Raw genomic sequence first — 24,275 nt, 5'->3', positions numbered from 1 at the left:
GGTACTCTTACCTTTTGCCTCAGACAGAAACATTTCCCTCTCCTACTGACTGCATCATGAAATGAGAAGTAGACAGTCTCCATCTTTGCTAACATGTAGGCAGCAGGTGTGTTAGTCTGTTCAGTTCGATTCTGCAACAATTAGTATATCAGTACCGTTTTAATGGATATTCTAGTTATTTGTTGTTGTATTTTACCCTTCTAAATTGGTTTGGTTTTCCTGGTTGTGTGAAGCTATAAATAAATCTAATAAACAAAATGAAATACTGAGGATGCTTTGTGAGCCATTCAAGAAAAGAGCTACTTTATTGTGGTATATCACATGGATAGTGGGATCAGTGGCGTAGCGTGGGTTCTCAGCACCCGGGGCAAGGCAAGTAATTTGCACCCCCTAACCCGTGGATTTTAGCACTCGAGTCTCTTCTGCGCCCCCCAGATGTTGCGCCAGGTGCGGCAGGCCCCCCCTGCACCCCCCACGCTACGCCACTGCTCCCACCACAAGTCTTCAGTACAGCCTTCCGAAGGCTGGCGGCGGGAGAAGGTCTCTCCGCCCCACCGCCAGGCTTCGGAGCAGCCTTCCGCTTAATTCCCAGCAAGCAATTAGCAGGCTCGCTCCACCTCCTCCTCCTCCCGGCTTTGCTGCTGCTGCTGCACGGCTCTTTTCCTCCACCGACGGCGCGCTGCGCCTTGGAGAGGTTCCCGCTTCCTCGAGGGGGGCCGGCCAAACATGCCCCACAAATGTTGCGCCCGGTGCGGCCGGCACCCCTGGCACCCCTCACGCTACGCCACTGAGTGGGATACACAGATTATGCCCAATAACCATGCAGTTGTATTACTGTGACCACTGTTAGGAGGTGTAGTGTTTTCATTTTGCTGTTGGGGCACAGGGGAACCCAGCCCTGTTTATTATTTGTACATAATGAACGGCTTCCATAGCCAAGTGTGGGATTGGATGTGCCACTGTAAATGTCCGTAACATGGACTCAGGTTTCTAACAGCCATCACATGATGAAGCTGGTGTGAGACTAGGCCCTGATTGGGGAGTACTTCTTTGTGATCTCTCAAGATGGAGAATGGAAAAAAAGAAAATGTGGGGAAGTAGGCCGACAGCATTTCAAAGCATTTTTATCTTTGTTCAAAAGCTTAAGCCTTTACCTGCGGTGTAGGGAACATTGTTTATACGCAATAATGAAATTTAATTTTGTTAGAAGTACAGTACTTTCATGTATAACTTGATTTTTCTGAAACAAGGCGAAGGTTTCATAACCCGTGGTTTGAAGTTGGTTAGTTTCAACAAACCATTCCACAAGATTATCCTGTTTGCATTGACAAGCTGCAATTAATAAAAAGCAGAACTCCTCCTTGTGGCCGGGTTGAAGGAGAAGGGGGTGTTTTCCAAAGAATGCCGCAACTCATTCGCATAACGCCAAACCATGATTTATGTTGCATATGAAGTGACCAGTGGGTAAAGTTGCCATTGGTCACTTAAATTCAGCAGAAAGCACATCTTTATACCTTAAACAAGCCTTTCTCAACTTTGAATCCCCAGATGCTGTTGAACTACAACTCTCACCATCCACAGTAAGCGTGACCAATAATCAGGGATGGTGAAGTTTGTGCTCTCAACAACATCTGGGGACCAGGTTTTGGGAAGGCTGCCTTAACAAAAACAGAGTTCTCTGTAGCAGGATAAAAGAGCAGGGAATATGATTCAGTAGTTATCACTCTGTGTGCGTTTGTGTGTAATATGACATAAAGAACTGTTAAAAGGACTTTAATATGTCAGAACTTGAGTATGTTATATCCAGTTGGGGGGGGTTCTAATTTTTTTCTACCCACATGTCATATGTGAGATTATTGCTTAATATATTTTTGCATCTATGTGGAATTACCCAGTTCTGCAAGAAAATAGTAAAGTGTTAACCTGGAGAAGAAAATAAACAAGATTTGTTTGTGATATTTAATGCAGTAAAAATCCTGATGTTTTGGAAGTTGCATAACTATTACAGCTTCTTCAATATTTATTTTTTGTTGAGTCGTCATTCTTTTAAAAAGCCACATTTCTATTAAATTTACTCAGCTTTATCCACAGAGCTTTAACAGGAGCCAGGAGTCTGTGTATTGTTTCAGAGTACTTGTACATAGCACTGGGGTAGCAATGCATGCATTTTTTGGAAAGTTCAATATACTTTCTTTTTTCTTATCTTTAAAAAACAGCCTTTCACATTCCCTGGTCATCATACAGACATTTGATTTGTACACTATTCACCTTCTCTAGACTTGGGTGGCTAACCTGACTACAGTACAAAATAAGGGTTCTTTACAAATTGCAACTCCGAGAATAATTTTCAGGATGTTTACTATAACTCTGAAGTGGTGAGGTGTGTGGCAAACTCATGATTTGGGACAATCATGCACCCTTTGTAGAAATAGTGTATTCATTCACAAAGGTGATGTCCATATTGAAGGCAGGGAGCAATATGTCAAGAAGCTGTAACTTTAAATAAGTGGCTAAGCTGCACAGTGTTAATATGTAAGTAAGAAAACCAGTTTCGATGATTCTGGAAGTAATCTAAATGTGGCCAGACAGTTACCCACCCTCCTTACGTTAAAAAGCATTGCATATTTGTTAAATATTTTCATTGTAATACAAGTGTCCCAAGATCTCTCTGACTTTGTCTTTCTAAAATAACTTTTGTTTCTGTTCCTAGTCCTTTCAGCTAGAAATCAACTAGTTAGAAATTAAGCTAGGTGAAGTACAGTGAGACTTATTTGTTCATTCTCAAATTGTTGGCATCCATCTGTCTCGAGAGACAATGGAGTGGGTCTCCGGGGATGAAGTCAAACTGCTGCAGTAGCAGCAACAAAATGACTTCTCAGGGGTTAAGCCTGGGCAGTGTGTATGGAGGTCCTGGGCCGCCCAGACGACAAAGCCTGCCTCTTGGCCTCACTGATGTAGTCCAAAAGAAAGCAGAGTGATAGAGTGACACCACGTTGGTTGCAGGAGTTGCTGGAAGGAGGTATGCAAAGCACCATCCTACTATCTTAGCGACTCTGCTCCGGATTTGTATAGGGCTTTACTCCTTGGCATTTACTTTTCCTGAAGATATCCCACAAGGCAGCAAAGGTTTTAGGATGGGAGTTTGCCTTCACCTAGATGAGCTCCCTTCCCAGGTTGAAGAGCCCCATCTGCCCCTGTTCTCAAATTGTTGTTGTTGTTTAGTCGTTTAGTCGTGTCCGACTCTTCGTGACCCCATGGACCAGAGCACGCCAGACACTTCTGTCTTCCACTGCCTCCCGCAGTTTGGTCAAATTCATGCTGGTAGCTTCGAGAACACTATCCAACCATCTCGTCCTCTGTCGTCCCCTTCTCCTTGTGCCCTCCATCTTTCCCAACATCAGGGTCTTTTCCAGGGAGTCTTCTCTTCTCATGAGGTGGCCAAAGTATTGGAGCCTCAGCTTCACGATCTGTCCTTCCAGTGAGCACTCAGGGCTGATTTCCTTAAGAATGGATAGGTTTGATCTTCTTGCAGTCCATGGGACTCTCAAGAGTGTCCTCCAGCACCATAATTGAAAAGCATCAATTCTTCGGCGATCAGCCTTCTTTATGGTCCAGCTCTCACTTCCATACATCACTACTGGGAAAACCATAGGTTTTACTATGCGGACCTTTGTTGGCAAGGTGATGTCTCTACTTTTTAAGATGCTGTCTAGGTTTGTCATTGCTTTTCTCCCAAGAAGCAGGCGTCTGTTCTCAAATTACATTTCAGTTAACAGTACATCGGATTATTCTGTCTGAAGGATTATTGAGCTAGGTGCTCCAAAAGATTAAGCAGTCAGACAAGTTTATTTTAATGTGCTTTGTGTATCAATGGTTGTATTCATTCAGGAAAAGAGAAAAATGCCATTGATTGATTGATTGATTGATTGATTGATTAAATTAATGATACAGCTAAAATGTTAATTGTAAAAGATAAAAGAGTGTGAAGAGATCTCAACCACCAAAGCTGAAGAAACATGTTTGAGAAATAGTGTGTCCATCTCTGTTTTCTTGGATGGATTATTTTGTTTAGGATTTTCTATTGCTAACTATAAACTTTATTCTGGACCTAAAAATATTTGGAGTTCCATTTTGATTTTTGATTTTTAATAACATACCACTTATTTCTTCTCCATTTTTCCCTAGGGCCAGTACAGACCATCTGACTTGTTGTGTCCAGAGACATATATCTGGGTACCTACTGAACAATGTCTGCCTTCCCTTGAGCATTCAAAATATTGTCGCTTCAATCAAGACTTAAAAGCAGGTAGGTATATAATTTACATCCTTTGCACATACTGTAAGATATTAGACTATAAATAAGGCATCCCCAACATTGGCCCTCCAGATGTTTTGGGACTACAACTGCCATCATCCCTGACTACTGGTCCTGTTAGCTAGGGATGATGGGAGTTGTAGTCCCAAAACATTCGGAGGGCCAAGGTCGGCCATACCTGCTATAAATGCTAAACATTTGAATGTACCTTGTGTCTCATGGCTAAAATCTCATTGTTAACATCTTGCATGTATTCATTTATTCAGTAATTTTAATTGGCTAATTCCCACTCTCGTAGAGTCCATTTAGTTACTAAATAGTGTATAAGTAGTCCCTTTTAAGTCATCCAGCACACTTAAGTGCTCCATTTCACACATTCACCAGAAACCAGCATTCAGAAAGTAGAGTAGTAGAGAATTCCCACCCCCACAGAAAACACACAAATAAGCAGACTCTTCAATGTAAATGGATTTTGGATGCATTTTTATTCCCCAGTTTGCATGAATGGAGCCTCTACACAATGGGAATTTGTGTGTGAGAAATATGCTTCTTCCCTGCCAGCATTGCACTGTTTCTGATGAATATTTGAACAATCTCATGGTATTACACCTAACGTGTAGTGATGGCTATGAAAGGCCTTACTTGCACCTAAAATGTGCTCTTGGTTTGTTGTTTTGATGTCGACCTAGACAATGATCTTCAGACAAAACTTTTAATGCCTGTGTCGATCACGGTACTGCGTTCTATATTATTTTGGTGTAAAAACAAATAAAAAAATAATGCAAACATGAAAACACATGTTTGACTGTGAATAACATTATCCAGAAAAATATGAATATGCTGCACTTCCTGCCGTCAAACCAAAGTGTTGTTTATCATGAAATCTGGGTTGAGTGACACCATGTATAGTGATCTCCTATCATGCTTCAATTGATATGTAAAATCTGTATCTATTATGAAGTGAAACACTTTTTGGCATAGCATTACAGAACTTGAGAGAGAAGCTTGAAAGGTATTACAAATTGAAAAATGAAGTGAATGGGTTCAAGGTAGGCAATTTTTCAAGTTGCCCTTGCCTAAGAAAGAGAAGAAAAGTTGTGCTCTTTTAATAGATGTGCTTGAAAAAAACTGGGAGTATGAGTAAACTGGTGCCCAAGATGGCAGCATTATAATATAAGAAGGGAGGCAACAATATTAGGTAAAGAATCTTAAGTCTCGTATGTATGCCACTATGAAATGATAAACTATAAAAATCTGCATCTTTGTCTATCCTGAGTACATCAGCCCAGACACAATCTGAATTCAGACTTATGTCCTGTGGTTTAAGGAAATTAAAACATAGCTACATGCTGAACAGCAGAAGGCCTGCTGTGAGCTACAGTCATTTGAGGTTTGGGTAGCTGCTTTCTTGAAGGAAGCAGTGCTCCATTCCAGGGCCGGTTTCCTGCAGAACACTTCCTTACAGTTGTCAGTAAAATAAGTCCTTTAATTAAAATACAGTGAGTATAAACATCGGGCTAGACAGACAATGGTATGCTCTGTTTCACATGAAATGACTTTCCATAACAAGACCTGTAGGTATCATACTGTAATAGTTCATAATTGCAGCCAACTCTGATGTCGTTTTGGTGCTTTCTAAAAACTCAGTTATTTATTCAGGCCTTTGCTGACTATTATTGCTTCGAGATGTTTCTTGGAAACATTTCATAAATGAAATGATATAAATAACTGGATACCAGTTGATTGCATTCATTCTTTTTGTGGTTGCCCAGGCCTATCGACTGCTGCTTTGTTTTATTATGTAATATTAATGTATTTTTAACATATGATTGATTTTCTTTCATTATAGTTACAACTGATGAATATCCCATTCCTTTAATGGATTTAAGCTTCTCAACCCCAGAATTTAGAAAATGTATTTTAAACTACTAACTAAAGAGTGTTAGGGAGAAAAAGTGAATCTCAAAGGAAGGGAAACAGTTACTCAGAATTGAGATTACTGAAAGTGTTCTGGTGTTGCCGATATCCAAAGCGACCATACTTACAGCATAATCCTGACCATGTCAGACCAATTTTTGTTGAAGCTTCTTTATGCTGGTGTTGTGTGTTTCTGCTGTGGAGGTTCGTCATGCAGTTGAATTTACCCTCCTTGTAAGGATAATATAAAGGTTATGATGCGCCAGATGCGCCAACTTTTTTTAAAAAAAGCATTCAAGAGGGACATTCAAGAGTTGGGTGTTTCAGATTCCTTTGTGTCGTGTAGGTGGATCATTCTTTCTATGCAAGTTCCCCAAATAGAAAATTTATAGCAGCTGATTCCTACCAATAAAATTGAGAGAGTTTAATGAACAAAGATAGTTGAACTAGATTAATCTATTTCCTCTAAGGCAACACAGCCTCCTAAGCTAAGGTGAAGAAGACTAATCGCTATTCCATAGAGAGTGTGAAGTGGACAAACACTTCTATATTTGAAAAAGAGCTTTCAGTGAGCCCAATAAGATCATGGTAGATGTGAGACTTTGGGATCTCAGTTCTAGTGTAACTTTTTCTCTTGGGTTGCGTTGGCTTTTATGAAAACTGAGAAAATACTGTGTACTCCTTTCTTGTGTGTCTGTCTTGCTGCTTCCAAAAAATGTTGTTTACGTGTCTCTGCATTGTCAGGTCATTAGCTGCATTAATAAATAAACAAGCCATGAAGGGATGTTCCAAATCTCTACAACTACAACAGAAAATTCCCTTTTTCTTGTTGAAGCCCAATCTGGCTTCTCCGTAAGTTCGAACTTGAAGCAAGGTCCCATTTGGTGATCTTAACCTTAGGGTTGTTCAAATGAGAAGAGATAAATTAGAGATAGTTAGGAACAGAAGGGAGGGGGAAAACAATAATTAAAAAAATTAAACATTAATAGAATTAGAACTATGTATTAATATAACATCTCTATTAAGAACATACAGACAATCACAACAAAAACAGCACACCAGTAGCCATGTAGCTGTCATACAAAGTTTTAAAGCAAGGGTCACAGATTGTTCAATAAGTTCCAGAGAATAAACTATTCTATAGGTTTATGAGAAATTTCAATTTTGTTATGATTTCCTAGATGTGCCTTTGTAATATGTGTTCTTTCTTTCCTTCCCCCACTCCAGAAAGTCCAAGATAATTAGGCAGTTGAGAGTGAGATTACATAGCTAATAATAATAATAATAATAATAATAATAATAATAATAATAATAATAAATAATAATAATAATAATGGAAAAGACCCTGATGCTGGGAAAGTTGGAGGGCACAAGGAGAAGGGGACGACAGAGGACGAGATGGTTGGACAGTGTTCTCGAAGCTACGAACATGAGTTTGACCAAACTGCGAGAGTCAGTGGAAGACAGGAGTGCCTGGCATGCTCTGGTCCATGGGGTCACGAAGAGTCGGACATGACTGAACGACTAAACAACAACAATGCATTGTGTTCACCCATCTCAGTACTTGTTAAGTTAGCAGCAAAGCATCCATGTTTTTAATGCAGTCTGATTGTAACCCTAGTGACTAAAGAATACATCAGTTCTAAGTAAGAACTTTTTTTTCTGATACTGAAGATATTTTACACACATAACTTTAGTACGTATTAGCAGTTTCCTTGTAAGGAGTGGGTGGGAAGAGCAAGCCTTTGATTAAGCTATGAAATACATTTATTTTCCCATAGTTACCATGGCGGAGTTTGTAAGGTTCTTGCTCCTCATTTTTCAGAGGGGGAGGGGTAAACTGCATTGATTATTCCCAGCAACTGCTTCAGCTTATTACATTTTGGAACTTGCATCTGTTTTTAATTAACTTTATAAACACTTGAAGGCAACTGAAGTTCATAATCCAGCATGATCCTTGATCATAAAGTATGTTTAAACAGTAGAGATAGTGCTAATGAGCTGTATCCAAACAAATTTGTCAACTCCACTTCTAGCATGAGAAGGAAAATGCTTATAGGTAGATGAAATTTTGAATCACTGACCTTGTCAAATAATTCTAGTTACGCTGCATTTACTAGAGAGAAGAGAACACCATTATCTGAACCTGTTTGTTCTTCAAGCACAAATGTTAAATCCTGCTAAAATCAGCTTTCCTATAAATGAAATTTGGGTGGTGGCAAGGGGTGTAAGGTGGTTGTAACTTCATAAGACCTCAAATTCCTACCAGCTTCTCTTTCTAGATCTATCTTGGGAAAATATCACATGGAAATAAACATCAGTGTAAATGTCTTCAATGTGTGTGCTTTCTCAGGAATCGCTCCAAAATCATTTCTGGGGAAGCAACAGTGGAAAGGTCTAAAGATCACTTTAAAATTACAGAGCTGTACATTCCACTGGGATGAAAGATGACTGTTTTCAACCTAATACTTCTAACGTTTATGCCTGCTTGGGGATAATTCTAAAGGATTCTTGTAGAAGTATAGAATGTTAGAAGTGCCCCTGTGATGCATATTGTGTTTTGGGAAAGGTCTGCTATTTCTTTCTATGTTTGGCTGAGTGCAGCATTGGTTTGTTGGTTTGGTTGCATTAATTATAGACCAGCTATAACATTCTGAACCAGAGTGATTTGATTTATCCATATGTACTTGATTCCCCTTTTTAAATACCTGATTTTTAAGTGCTCTTGATATTTTTTTCAGATCTAACTTCCCTTTCCTTGACGCGCCTATTTTGGAGTGCACGGATGAAAGGCCCACTGCTTATATTAGTAGTAAAAACTGCCCATAGAACTTACGACAAACCACTAAGCACCACTGACCACAGCATAATTGAATCCAGCAGCACTAGGGAGCATGGAAGCCCTATTGCTTTTAAATTTTTTGTAAGGGCAAGGAGAGAGTGATTTGGTATTAAAGGCCATGAAATCAAACGTGAGGGAAATAAAATTCTGGGACTTTGTCTGGAAACACAACTTGAATTATACAAAATTAATTTCTACACCTTGAAAGAGAAAAGAGGGCGGCAGAGGATGAAACTGAGTGGTTTTCTGAAGATCAAGGTTCACGGTGTTAAAGGGTTTAATAGTTATAACACAGTCTTATGAGATGCTGCATTGAGGCAGTGACTTGTGGGGCTGGAGGATAAGTATTTATACATGGGACAGAACAGCTTGGGACCTGGCAACAGACTATCCTCTGCTGACAGAAGAACAACTTCTGGGCACTTGCTGTGGTGCATCTCTGCCTTTTATAGGGGTAGCTAGTTAACATTGCTTTGCCAAGGCCATGGAGAGGGCCCGATGAAGCTACAGACTTCCCACCAGCCATTTCTGACAACAGTAGCAAAATAGCTTCAGCCATCCCAGGCTAGGAAAGCCAGAGCAAATATGCCCAAGTCAAAAGTAATAGGGATGGGAAGTCAAAGTTGTTTATCAACCAATTGTTCTTTGCTTCCCAGGCACAATTTTAATTTGCAGTAATAATACAAAGTCACTACAGATCAGGGAACCTGGGCAGCTGAAAGAATAGGAAGAGAAAGTAAAGATGTATTGTAAGCTTGACTTTGTTGAGCTAAATCCACTGTAAGGTTGCAGGAAAGCTTCTTAGGCAGTCGGAGCAGGAACACGCCACAGTTTCTGGATTCTGCTAAAGCAGGAACATCCCAGAGTTTCTGGATTCTGTCTCGAGTCAAGAAAGCTTCTTAGAAGAAAGTAATTACGTCATATAATGAATGTTCATTTGGCCAGTCTAATAGCAAATAGCCTAATAGCAAAAGCTACTGAGGCTTGAATTCAGTCATATCCTTTCTTCTACTTTGTATTGTTGTATAGGAACTGGAAGCATTTTGGTTTCAAAAATTAAAATCTTAATATTTTGGAGACCAGCCTCTTCTCATATGCTTAACTGAAAGAAAAACAATGTAATACATTTGCCAACTGAGAACAATAATTGATATGCAGCTGCAGAAGGAAGCAGGCCAGTGTGGTGTAGTGGTTAAGAGCGGTAGTCACGTAATCTGGGGAACCGGGTTCGCGTCTCCGCTCCTCCACATGCAGCTGCTGGGTGATCTTGGGCCAGTCACACTTCTCTGAAGTCTCTCAGCCCCACTCACCTCACAGAGTGTTTGTTGTGGGGGAGGAAGGGAAAGGAGAATGTTAGCCGCTTTGAGACTCCTTAAAGGGAGTGAAAGGCGGGATATCAAATCCAAACTCTTCTTCTTCCTCTTCTTCAGGCCGTGTCTTCAGAATAGTACACATGTAGCAGACCTCTCACAACATCAGTTGTGAGATCACTTTCAAAATGGTGACATAGCTTTGATTGACAACTAGTTCTTACATTATGACATGTATTATAAAATATTTCATATATTTACTATCGTGTATGTGTTCTTAGAAGAGCAGGAGATGCAATTTTTTAATATTGATCTTGGTAAAATAGAGTAGAAATGTTGGTTTAATTCTTGTTCAGTTGAAGGACGTATCTTGCTCTTATGTCATACTTTGCCTTCTTTAAACAGCAGCAGATCCTGTTTGGTTTTTATGCTTTCTTTAATCCAGTCAAAGCCACCCTACTTTAAGGGTTAAAATGAATAAAGTCAATGCTTTTCTCCTGTGATTGACTTTTGGCACAGGAACATTAGCCAGCTTCAAACTGAGTAAATTACTTGTGCTATTGTGGTGACAGAGGTACTTACTTACATCTTTTAAGTTTTTACAAAGAGTCTCTGAGATTGCTTTAGTGTTGACTAAAAGCTACACTGTAAAGGCTCTTTTTGACAGACAGCATAAATCATACTTTGATAAGTAGTTTTTTATAGCAGAGTTTTGATCACAAAGTTTATTCCTAAATTTACATTTATGTGGAGTAGAATCATAAAAGACTGGAGCTAGAAAACTATCTCAAAGTTTCCTAATCAATTTATTACTTACCCTTTTAAGTACTGAACTGGATTTGTGAAAACACACATGTGTGCGCGCTCACACACACATGAAAAGCATATTTTAACTTTTAGGTAAAGGTAAAGGGACCCCTGACCATTAGGTCCCATCGTGACTGACTCTGGGGTTGCGGCGCTCATCTCGCTTTATTGGCCAGGGTAGCCAGCGTACAGCTTCCGGGTCATGTGGCCAGCATGACTAAGCCGCTTCTCGTGAACCAGAGCAGCGCACGGAAACGCCGTTTACCTTCCCGCCAGAGCGGTACCTATTTATCTACTTGCACTTTGATGTGCTTTTGAACTGCTAGGTTGGCAGGAATTTTAACTTTTAGGACCAACCAAAAAGCATAAAATAGCAAGCAAGCTGAGACTGGTGCTTAACATTCAACACCGTGAAGAAACAATAGTGTCTTGTGGCACCTTTAAAAAATAACACATTTAGCCTTTATTTTGGCTTCAGCTTTTGTGCACCATCCACTCCAGCACCAGTAGTGGCCATGCACAAAAAACAGTTGTTGATAACACATACATCCTGCCACTAGTAATCAATTAACACACGAAGTGTGCTAAAAATCCAGTATGCTTTAAGTGTTAGCACTAAACCCTTTAAGTTCCGTGTAAGTATCCATTTAAGTTGGGATATGTTTCCATTTCAGGATGTCTGCAGATGGGAATTTTTTTTCCATTTCAGGATGTCTGCAGATGGGAATTTTTTTTCCATGTGGAGCTTTTCAGTTTGAATCAAACAGGCTTTCTCCAAACAGACTGCCTATAGCTGCTGATCACAGTTAACAGGGAGCTCCTTTGAAGGCTTGCTTCCAGTGCCTATCAGCTCATTGGCACCAAAAACATGTCTTTGAACTTTTAACAGATGTCAATCACCTGACATCATTATGACGGGTTCCTGCCCACCTGTCAAAGATCAATCACAAAAAAACTCTGCAGAAGATTTTAGAGGCTTCATTTATTTGCAGAGTTATGCCCAGAATCCAAATAGAGACAAAACTGTGATTTGGCTGGCGAAGGAAAAATCCCGGTTTGATAGCTTATTATGCTTATTATGTTTATTTATACTATAGCTAAGATGGTTCTCATTCCAGCACAGGCATGATTTATATCTTGCTTCGAGAAGGTAATGTGTGCATACCTTCCATGTTCAACTAGTGGCACAGAACTGAAGCCAGCCATGGAGAACGTAGGCAAGTAAAACAAGGTAGATGTACAGCAGCATCCACTTCAGGAAATAAACTCTGAGTCCAGGAGCAATGTAAGGCAGAAAGGAATGTCCCTCCAGTATCAGGTTTCAGGGTTCAATAAAACGAATTAGATTTAAAAGTAATGAGCAGTCCTGAAATAAAGTCTCCGTGTGGGTGTTTGTTTAAAGATGCAGGTTGGCGCCAGAACTGTTCAGGTTACAACTAATATTTTGCCTAAAGGTGTTGTAAATATAAGTCTTCCGTTTCCTTTTAAGAAGTTAAAAACTCACTTTATGTTTATGTCCTATTCTGGAGCTGAACCTGAACGTGTTTTCCTTTGCAAATGTCACCAATGAGAGTGTAGAACCGGAAGCAGAAGAACAGAAAAAGTAAAACTCTGACAGAGCACTGGATAAATATTGGCTACACTTCAGAAGGCTTAATGGATTTCAGAAAGCTATGAACAAGACAAATCAGCATTTGCGACTTCAGTTGTATGTGAAGCAAGTGCCAGCCATTATTAATGAAGAAGTGAATTGGAACATGGTGTCTCTAGACAAAATGAATATATATTGGTCAATGATGCAGTGTTTAACATATAGGTATCAACACTGAAGCAGATAGTGTGAAAATGATCATAAGCAGAAACTATCTTCAGGTGTTGATGAAGGAATAGGTGATGTCGGCATTTTTTAAAATCTGAACTCTTCATACTGACAGATGCAGCTTTGTGCTAATGTCAGAGCTTTTACCACACAATAATGGAGCCATTTCCGTCGCTGGGAAAATTATCGCATGGTAACTTACATACCTGAGCTACTTGGTCATTCTATGTAATCAGCTTTAACAAGAAATGTCTCATTTCACATGCTAAAGCAGGGGTCAGCAAACATTTTCAGCAGGGGGCCGGTCCACTGTCCCTCAGACCTTGTGGGAGGCCGGACTATATTGGGGGGGGGGATGAACAAATTCCTATGCCCCATTTTAAATAAAAGGACACATTCTACTCATGTAAAAACACACTGATTCCTGGATCGTCCATGGGCTGGATTTAGAAGGCGATTGGACCGGCTCTGGCTCTGGGCCTTAGTTTGCCTACCCATGTGCTAAAGCTTTTTTTGGTCATCTGCACACTATCCCTTGCTTTTTCCCGTAGGATTAATTGCAGTCATTAACAGTTGTCAACAGGTTTACCATATCCATTGAGTCAATCATCCATCTGCTACTACCCTTCTGAGAAAAACCCCACCCCACCCTTCACCTATATATAAGGGTCTGGTGACTTCTGTTTCAGTGTATCTGAAGAAGTGTGCATACACATGAAAGCTTATACCCAGAACAAACTTAGTTGGTCTCGAAGGTGCTACTGGACAATTTTTTAATGTTTTTTATTTCGACTGTGTCAGACCAACACAGCTACCTACCTGGATCTGGAACAGAATTAGTTCCTTTTTGGAGGGGGCAAAAGAGTTACTTCAGTTAAAATGTTGTGACCCTAGTGTAGGTTTTCGACCAACGTTAAAATAATGCTGGCTTTAAATGTTAAGTTTTTATGTGTCCTGGAAACAGCATGTAGACAACACTCCAGGTGAGCTTATTTTTCAGACATGTAATGCATTTAGAGTAGACATTTTTGTGACTCTGATGTCTTCCTGTGTACCATAACCTTATAACAATAAATCTTTTCTATTGTAGTTTTGAAGGAATTCACAAAGATCATGTAGTATTGTAGCAGCCATATATTCTTCCCCAGACCATCTCAGCCAGATGCCAAACATGGCAAATTAAAAACAAAAACAAAAGTGATTTTGGATGACTAGCATATGAAAACTGATTTTAATTTCCATCTGCCATTTAAATCTCACATAGTTTGCCTGCTGCTTGGTAGGAACAGTGAACAAGTAGATTCTCTCTTGTATCTGGATTCTTGTACATGCACAAAACTTGGATAGGCAGAGGAACCTGAGGTGTATTTTGTAGGGATCCTGATGTGATAACTGATGACATTCATTCTTGATTTCTGAAGAGCAACCAAAATCCACACACCTCTTTCATCTTCAAGTGGAACTTGGTCGGTTCCTTTAAATGTTCACCTAATGATACACTTTCTAAAAACAACACTGTTGTCCCGTATCACCATATCAATATCTAAATATAAGGTCTTGTGCATTTTGATATTACTTCATTTGTCAACAAATGCTTCCTGTTCATCTGGCCGCTGCGTTAATACACCCATATTTCTTTTCTTACAGTTGATGAAGGCAATGTGAAGGAATTGGGTCAGGTTCGGATTCTGCATAAGAGAACAGCCATGCGTTACAGTGTGTACAAGAGGAGGAGGAAGGGGCCAAGCGATGAAGAAAGTGTTCGACAATATGCCACTCTAGTGGGGCAGGCGTGTGCAGAGCGAATGTTGCTCTTCAGAAGCTGAGGTGTCAGTTCTTGAGGCGTTCTCCAGCACTGTATCTTATTGCACAACTGCCTATTGTATGCCCTTGTGTTGATATGCCTATTGAAAATGGAGGCACTTTATATGAATGAATACACTGGCTTATCTTAAAAGAAAATACCATTTTTTTCACCTTTCTGCCAAGGGTCTGGCAGAATATAAAGGCCCTTTGTTTTATTTTGCTATCATGATCCCTTCCTTGCATTCTGAAAAGTGTGCATGGTGTGAAGTACATAAATGGTCTGAACACAATTTTTCCTGTAGGTCTTTGTAGTTTCCTCTTAGGGAGAATATTTGAAGTCACTTGGGTGCTGACATGTATCAAAGCTATGGTGAAATGTGTGTAGGTTCCACAAATGGGAGGCTAAAATGTGCAGTTGCATGCTACTCTGTTCCAGAACACAGTTAAACTATGGTGCTTGGAATTAAGCCTGTTTCTGTCCCAGTGAATCCAATAGCAAAACCCAGTTTATTCTGGCTTGTGGACTTTATATAATCTGTACTATATGACATACAAAGCCATCTAACGTAAACCTATGCACTGTAGCTTTAGAGAGTCACTGCAATTTTTAATTTTTGCTTTAAAGAATGTGTAGTAGTATTTAAATACCAAGAAACATGGAGGTTTGGTTTTTGTAATTAAACTGTTACTCTGGAAAATATTGGAATTGAAGCCAAGGTTAGGTTTGTGGTCAAATTACCAAAGAGATTACTTTAAATAAAGCAGCAGGTTGATGTTGTACCTTGATGTACACCCCACTTTTTTGTATTTGTAATGCCTATTTGTGTTCATTGCAAAATTCTAGAATTCCATTTCTATATATATATATAAAATCTCATTAAAAATGCTTTTTTATCTTCAAAACACAGAAGTGTCCCTACTACTGTCATTATAGTTGTATATCCGGCACTGTTGCTCTCACTCATACTTAGGTTCTTTGTTTTATTAAAATTGTAAAGTACACAGCTGTAAATGTGAACATATGCTTTTAATTGGATTGGGAACCTAATTTTCATAGAAAGCCTTTTATCAATTTCTGTGTCCGTGTCTGATAGAACACGCTATAAGAATTCAGCAGTGCATCTGAAATTTACTTACCGGTACGTTGCTGATTAAACAATACTCGGTATGACTTGCAGACTCAGAGATGCCATTCCTGTTTGTTGCAATGAGCATCTGCTTTGCTAAACAGGTTGTTGGGGTTACCACTTTGGGAGTAATAAAAGTGAAGATCAGTTGAAGAAAGGAGGAAGAAACTGGAATCAACCTCCTCCTCCCAGAAAATTGTTTGCATGAGTGGGGGTAGCCAATGTTGTGCCCTCCAGGTGTCAAAACTTCAGACCCCAAGAACTGTGTTAACAAATCCACAACATTCAAAGACTATGATAAGGTACATGTGATGGGTTGTCTCTTCATGTGTCCCCCCCCTTTATAACTTCCATATTTAAACTTTTGCCTAATGAGCATGATCAAAAAACTGACAGGGTAGAATTGCCTATTTGTAGATTTTAACAAAGCATACTGAGTTGAATTCAACTAGGTTATACTCAGGGTAAACCCATCGGAATAAATGGGTGTGTCTAATTTAGATCTATTAATTTCAGTGGGTCTACAGTGGTACCTTGGGTTACATATGCTTCAGGTCACATACGCTTCAGGTTACAGACTCCGCTAACTCAGAAATAGTACCTCGGGTTAGGAACTTTGCTTCAGGATGAGAACAGAAATTGTTCTCCTGCGGCACGGCGGCAGCAGGAGGCCCCATTAGCTAAAGTGGTACTTCAGGTTAAGAACAGTTTCAGGTTAAGAATGGACCTCCGGAACGAATTAAGGACTTAACCCGAGGTACCACTGTACTCTAATTTAGTTGGGCACAAAGTCATCTAGTGAGCTTTATATTTGAGTCAGGGTTTGAACCCTGGTCTTCCTGGTCCTAGTCCAACTCTCTAGCCACTAGGTATCTATAAATATATCAGTTTGCATCCTGTACCATTTGATTGGCTATATAGGCTTTATAAAACACTAAAACCCAGTGTAATTGAGTAGACCAAAGCTTTCCAAACTGTGTGTCACAACACGTGTCGGCTGCAGTATGTAGGTGTGTCATGTGAACGCTCCCCATGCTCCTCCTGGGGCTAGAAAAGGGTTTAACCTCCAGTTTGCTAGTAAAACTGAATTACTATGTTGCAAAATGATGCATGTCTAAAAAGTGTGTCACCAACATGAGAAGTTTGGAAAGCTCTGGAGTAGACACACTAATGACACTTGTTTGGCAGCTGTTTGAGTGGCATATGTCTGGTTTCAGGGTAAACTCAATTCCGTTTCGTTTTCATGACCTTTGAGTTAAATGTCGGACCACCCTTCAGTCTTTCACAAAAGCTGCCCCCAAAGCATTCCTACCCATTTAGCCATAGGGCATTGTGGACCTTGAAGATGGATAAATTAACTTTTAAAGAAGTTCTTATAGGCGTTTTTTTTTAATGCAGTTGCTCTTTCAGCAGGATATCTGAATGGTCCCTACACTGTGATTTGTAAGCGGATCATCACAAATCACAAAGAAATCTGGACTACAGGGCTCAATGCTTGAGACATTCAAAATGAGCAGTAAATGAAACAAATGCCCCGTCTGACCCAAAATATGGAGATCTAAGCTTAACTATGAAGCCAGATGTCTGTTACAGTTGTCTCAGTCCACTTTATCTGTTATTGCCAGCGTCACATGGTTGCCCCCTGCCATTCTTCCTAGCATGTATATTTTCTGCCCATGTAGGGTAGTTTATGGAGATAGTGTTCTATAGGTCTTTCATCATATAGGAAGTGCAAGCTTTCTTAAGCTTTTTCACCTTGCATTGTGTTGTGGATTTTGTTTATGTTGACATCGCAAGCTGTTTTCTGGATTAATGTAAACAATACCTGATTTATTTAAAATGGAAGCAGAAATGGACAGCATTCATTAAGGCTACATGATGACTTCCTTTAGTTGAAGGATTTATGGATACAACCTATGCGTAATTGTCTTCCTGATATTTTTCATTTTTGCCTCATTTCCTCTGAATGTATGAGGACTCTTAATAGCTATAATCTCCTTTAATTATGTGTTTCTGTCCCTTAGGACAATAACTGTCTTCAAGAAAGAAGATGTTTGATGAATCAGTACATTTTAAAAAAGAGTTTGTTTTGTTCTCCATGCACCTCTTTTTTCTGGGCTTCATCTATGGCACAGGAACCTGTTTTAAGGCAAAAGATTCATCCCTAAATTACGTGCTTTACATAATTGCTATCATCCTCATCCTCTCATATTTTATTTTTAAAGTGCCTACGATGGTGTGGTATCATCCAGTAAAATTTAAAACATGTTTTCCTGCCCTGAAGCTCACAATCTAAGATCAGATAATACACAGCAAGAAGGGTGATGTTTTTGAATGCACAAAGGGGAAGAAAAAAAAGGAAATGCAGAGAGATGGAGTCAGAACCAAGTACCGTATTTTTTGCTCTATAAGACTCACTTTTTCCCTCCTAAAAAATAAGGGGAAATGTGTGTGTGTCTTATGGAGCGAATGCAGGCTGCACAGCTATCACAGAAGCCAGAACAGCAAGAGGGATTGCTGCTTTCACTGCACAGCGATCCCTCTTGCTGTTCTGGCTTCTGAGATTCAGATATTTTTTTTCTTGTTTTCCTCCTCCAAAACTAGGTACGTCTTGTGGTCTGGTGCGTCTTATAGAGCGAAAAATATGGTACTTGAAATAACTTTAGAGTCTACATACAGAAATAAATGCAGCTGTAGTCTTAGGCTCATTTACCGAGGAGTAAGTCCCATTGAAGGGACGCGGGTGGCGCTGTGGGTAAAACCTCAGTGCCTAAGGCTTGCCGATCGCATGGTCGGCGGTTCGAATCCCCGCGGCAGGGTGAGCTCCCGTCTTTCGGTCCCAGCTCCTGCCCACCTAGCAGTTTGAAAGCACCCTTAAGTGCAAGTAGATAAATAGGTACCGCTTTATAGCGGGAAGGTAAACGGCGTTTCCGTGTGCTGCGCTGGTTCTGGCTCGCCAGAGCAGCTTCATCACGCTGGCCACGTGACCCAGAAGTGTCTTCGGACAGCGCTGGCCCCCAGCCTCTTAAGTGAGATGGGCGCACAACCCTAGAGTCGGACATGACTGGCCCATACGGGCAGGGGTACCTTTACCTTTACCTCCTCTAAGGAAGCCACAAATGTTATCTTCAGACTTAATTGAAGGCAGAGTGTCCCTGAATGCTTATATGCTACAATAACTGCAAGGGAATGCTATTGTAGTAATCAAGTCAATCGGAATACTTTGTAAAGCGCTGAAACCTAAAATGATCAGTCCTGGTGCTTTTACATAAATTGTGCTCCATCAGACAAAATAAAATAAAATAACAGGCTATGTGGGTGTGCCACCAGGGGGCATGTTAAAGCTTGCAAATCGCATACAGTTCGTTGGTAATAAGCTTTTTGTCATTTCAACAATGTCCTTACTGTTCCAATTCTGCCTTTTCCCCTGCTTCTCTTTGAATGCTTTCATCCCAAATCCTGATGAAGAAGCTCAATCGCTACACTATATTAAGCCACGGGAGTTGAAAGTAATTGTCGTGTTTTTAAAAAGTACTTTATATGAAATATGCCTTTTGTATGCTACAATGGATGCAGTAAAGAGTCACAAAGACAGCGCTGAGTAAGCTGTTTTAGTGTCTTCAGCTTATTGGTTCACTTGTGTCTCTTAAGGTTGTGATCCAAAGAAACGGCATACAGGTGAATGCAGCTTTCTTTCCAGCGGTCCTCACTGGCCACAGGCAAGTGACTGTTCAGTTTTAAAAGTAGCTTGTTGAACTATGAGAATGCCTATGCCAATGGCTTCAGAGACACTCCATAGGATTTGTCTTGCATGCAGAGTACTCATGGTTTCAAGCTGGAGGAGGGCAGCTTGAAACCTAAAGTTGTATTCCTGGCTGGGGTAGATACTAATCTTAGCCTCCCCAAACCTTTTCTGCTCCATCTGGTGAGGGAGCCAGCAGCTTTCGCCAGCTGATGGTGAAGAGCAAGAAATCTGCCACAGCTGTAGCCGGTTATCCAGGGTGACTGAGGCCTGTTTGGAGGCTGCTGTCGGTGGGTTGTTGGCAGCAGTGGGGCAGCCTTGAAGAGAGAAAGAACCCATTTGGCGTATGACAAGAAAAAGGACACTCCCTTTGGTGGTTGTTCGGTTTGGAGCAGTTGGGGAGAGAGGTGAGTTAGTTTATCTTCCAAGTGATAGACTGGTAGAGAGCTACACCTGTGGTAAAAGCGTGAATGCAGCTCACAAACACACACCCAGGGTGCCTAGTGGGTATTTGTGAGATTTGTTTGGATTGGTTGTACTTTTACTGTAGCAGTCTTCTGTGTTGATCTGATACTCACTGGGTTTTGGGGAGGGTTGCCCCCAAAGCAGTCTATAAATAAAACATAACACAACACAAGCTCTCAATGTCTGCATGTTGAGCACAGTTTTCTGCAAGGGAACACCCTATGTACAAACAGCTGCTTGTATATTATAGGGGCTTCATGTGATCATGATGCCCAGTGAGGCAGAGGTCCTGGCTGCACGAAACCCCTGTGGTATACAAGCGAGTGGCTATGAACAGGAGTGCCTTTACTGAAAACAGTGCTCAACACGTAGCTGTTGAAGGGAAGGGCCTTGGGCCTTGAGGCTTGCTTGAATCACAGACCTGGGAAGGACCATGAGGGTCATCTAGTCCAGCCCCCTGCAATGCAGGATTCTTTCAGCTAATGTGGGACTTGACCCCGCATCCCTGAAATTGAGAGTCTCATGCTCTACTGACTGAGCTATTCCCTCAGGGGTCAGATCAGAGTCCCACTCCAGCTTGAAACCATGTGTGTCCTGTGTGTGAGTAATGGATCTTTAATACCTTTTTAGTGTGAGTTGATGCTTAAGTAACCATTAGCGAACCAGGATAGCTTAGGAATAATCACTTTAAAATGACTGCTCCTTAGCTTTTTTCTCATTTGAGGCAGGGGAAGCAAGCAAAAGGACTGTATCATGGAATAAAATTGTTCTAATTCTAGAATACTGTATTTTTCGCTCGATAACACGCACCTGACCATAACATGCACATAGTTTTTAGAGGAGGAAAACAAGAAAAAGAAATTCTGAATGGAACAGTGGATGTATCATTTTTGTGCTTCATGCTGTGGCCACAGACATGTGATTTGACTGTGAGTTTGGGATAGCCCAATGCAAAAATCCTGAGGATCCATGTGGATCTGTGCTTTGTAACCACATTTTTGCACCACTGCGGCCCCAGGCAACAGTGGCTGCATGATTTTTTTGGTGCAGGCTGTAGCCATGGATATGCTATGTGATCTGATGTTGAATTTGGGGTGACCCTATGCAAAGATCCTGAGGATCCATGTGGATCCATGCTTTGTAACCATGTTTTTGTACTTGTGCCTGGAGGGGAGGGGTTTTCTCTGCTCTTTGTTCTGTTTGAGCAAACACAGTAACGAAACAGAAGAGGGTGGGCAGTAAGACCCTGAGGCAGAATGCAGGAAAGCAACAGCTTTCTCTCTCGGGAGGCTTGAACGCACGTGTGGCTGCCTGCAATCAGTTTACCACACCGAGAATGAAGATAAACTAGTAAAATAAGGGGGCTGGGTTAAAGCTAAAGGGAAAACCTCAAAGATCCCTCAAGAACAAGGCAGGGGTTCAGGGCTCCCAAAGCCGAGCTGCAGCCTTAGAAGGGAAAAATGGGGCTTTCGGAGGTGGTTTTTACTGCCCCGCTGCTTCCAATTTTTTAAAAGGCAAATTGCAGGAGAAGATGCAGCAGTCAGTCACTCTCTCACTCCCTCCAAGCACCCACGCTAGCGAACAAACACACAGGCAACCACACACTCACAAAGCACACATACTAGCAAACACACAGTCGCGCTGCAGAGTGGCCAAACCTAGCAAGCACTTCCCTGGCTTCTGCTGACCGCAATGAAGACGACCCTCCAAGAAAATGTGTGATGCACTCGGGCCAGTCGGCTCCAGGGACCACACATTCGCTCAATAACACGCATAGACATTTGCCCTTACTTTTTAGGAGAAAAAATCTGCCTGTTATAGAGGGGAAAATACGGTAAATACCCCTGAGGGTGGAGGCTTCTATTACCAATTTTTTAGGAAGCAATGTAGAGCTACCTTGCACCTTTAAAATGAGAAATGAAATGAAGATCAAATGTTACTATTAAGAACAACATATGTTGTTGTTTAGTCGTTTAGTCGTGTCCGACTCTTCGTGACTCCATGGACCAGAGCACGCCAGGCACTCCTGTCTTCCACTGCCTCCTGCAGTTTGGTCAAACTCATGCTGGTAGCTTCGAGAACACTATCCAACCATCTCGTCCTCTGTCATCCCCTTCTTCTTGTGCCCTCAACCTTTCCCAACATCAGGGTCTTTTCCAGGGAGTCTTCTCTTCTCATGAGGTGGCCAAAGGATTGGAGCCTCAGCTTCAGGATCTGTCCTTCCAGTGAGCTGATTTCCTTAAGAATGGATAGGTTTGATCTTCTTGCAGTCCATGGGAATCTCAAGAGTCCTCCAGCACCATAATTCAAAAGCATCAATTCTTCGGCGATCAGCCTTCTTTATGGAAAAATATATATATAACTCCTTAATATACAAATCTCTTAGCAGTTTACAATGAAAGTGCTATAGGCATGCACACGGAGAAGACGTCAGATATAAGCCTTGCATCCAGGTACTTGATACTAATTGCTGGGAACCACAGGAGGGTTGAGTAATGTTGGTCCTAGTTGTGGGCTTCCGAAGGGTGTCTAGGTGGCCACTGTGGGAACAGCATGCTGGAATAGATAGACCTCTGGCCTGATCTAGCAGGCACTTCTTGTAATAATAATAATAAATTTTATTTATATCCCGCCCTCCCCAGCCGAAGCCAGGCTCAGGGCGGCTAACAACAATAAAACAGTACAAAAGTACAGCACAAACGACACTCTAAAATCATTCATTATAAAATTAATTAATGTTAAGTAGGGACGCGGGTGGCGCTGTGGGTAAAAGCCTCAGCGCCTAGGGCTTGCCGATCGAAAGGTCGGCGGTTCGAATCCCCGCGGCGGGGTGCGCTCCCGCTGCTCGGTCCCAGCGCCTGCCAACCTAGCAGTTCGAAAGCACCCCCGGGTGCAAGTAGATAAATAGGTACCGCTTACCAGCGGGAAGGTAAACGGCGTTCCGTGTGCTGCGCTGGCTCGCCAGATGCAGCTTTGTCACGCTGGCCACGTGACCCAGAAGTGTCTCCGGACAGCGCTGGCCCCCGGCCTATAGATGTGAGATGGGCGCACAAACCCCAGAGTCTGTCAAGACTGGCCCGCTTGGGCAGGGGTACCTTTACCTTTACCTTTTAAGTAGGTCTCATTGTTTCCCTTCACTGGCACCGGAAGATGAGAAATGCCAGCTAGGCAGTAATTTGTTAGGTAGGCAAGCAATAAATTTTATTGTGTCAAGGATTTGGGAAAGTTGAGAAATGGAAATATTAAGTAGTACGTTATGTGTTTGTGGTCATTTCCGCCAGCGTTTCTGAATTAAACATCACCCATTCATTAAAGCCGATTATCCAGATGCAATGTAACCTAACTCTTGTCTATTGATGGAGCAACACCTAACAAGCAAATAATCTAGTAAGATTATGCGGTATATTAGAGTGCATGTTAGGGGGTGGGGGAAAATCAATGGAAGGACTCTGAAACAAGGAATATACTTTCAGATCTGGAATACTTGGGAGCAGCTGGAATTAAAATGATGGTGTAAGCCATGCTAACAATAGACTGAGCAACCTCCAATGGTGTGATCTTGCCCGTGCAGTGGAAATCTCCTTGCCCAATGGGACTTCTGGTTTCTCTTCTCTCCACCTGTGCACCTTTCAAACTCTGTTCTGAAGAGTCCCCCAACCCAACAGAGCAACTTTTAGAGGTGTGCTGTGTGCTATGCGGGGGGGGGGGGGGAGGGAAAGAGGAGAAGGTATTGTTCTCATGAAGGCTTTCAAATAATTATATTCACTTTGGGGGGATTCTGATTATTACTTTCTTTAAAAAAAAAGATGTTTATGTATCCTTCAGGTCTGTCTAATATACCAGCCCTTATAATCTGGATTCCTTCTCCCTAACCAGAATACCTAAAAAGATTAATTACTCCAGTATGTTGAAGAACATTCTGTTTTCATATGATCTCTATTTTGCACTTCCTGTTCCAGTTGTGGTGCTGTCTAGAGTGTATCTGGTGTTTCCTTGCCCTTTCAGCTGGGATGAGAGCTGGTTTTCTTCTCCAAGAACAGCAACTCCTAGGCCAATTGCTCCTCAAGAAGACCAGTCCAGCCACTTCTAGATCACTTTCTCCTACAGTCGCAGTTCTGAATGTGC

At 41.3% G+C, this 24,275-nt stretch overlaps 1 protein-coding gene across 10 annotated transcripts in view; it reads left to right on the top strand.

The window, feature by feature from the left end:
- Nucleotides 1-15,596, top strand: part of ATE1 (arginyltransferase 1) — a 73,051-nt gene extending 57,455 nt beyond the window's left edge. For 3 of the 10 annotated variants that reach the window (XM_082222777.1, XM_082222772.1, XM_082222776.1), the window contains 2 exons: nucleotides 4,186-4,306; nucleotides 14,658-15,596. In XM_082222777.1, coding sequence (XP_082078903.1) covers nucleotides 4,186-4,306; nucleotides 14,658-14,836 — 300 coding nt within the window. In that variant the 3' untranslated portion in view covers nucleotides 14,837-15,596. Of the gene's footprint in view, nucleotides 1-4,185; nucleotides 4,307-8,973; nucleotides 10,225-14,657 lie in introns of those variants that run through there. The other 7 variants (XM_082222778.1, XM_082222773.1, XM_082222770.1 and 4 more) reach the window with 7 other exon arrangements.
- The last annotated feature ends 8,679 nt before the right edge of the window (nucleotides 15,597-24,275 follow it).

The sequence above is a fragment of the Podarcis vaucheri genome (assembly GCF_965113315.1).
Source record: "Podarcis vaucheri genome assembly, chromosome: 5".
Classification (NCBI taxonomy): Eukaryota; Metazoa; Chordata; class Lepidosauria; order Squamata; family Lacertidae; genus Podarcis; species Podarcis vaucheri.
Note: the sequence above shows the minus strand (reverse complement) of the source record. Positions and strands in the feature narration are given on the sequence as shown.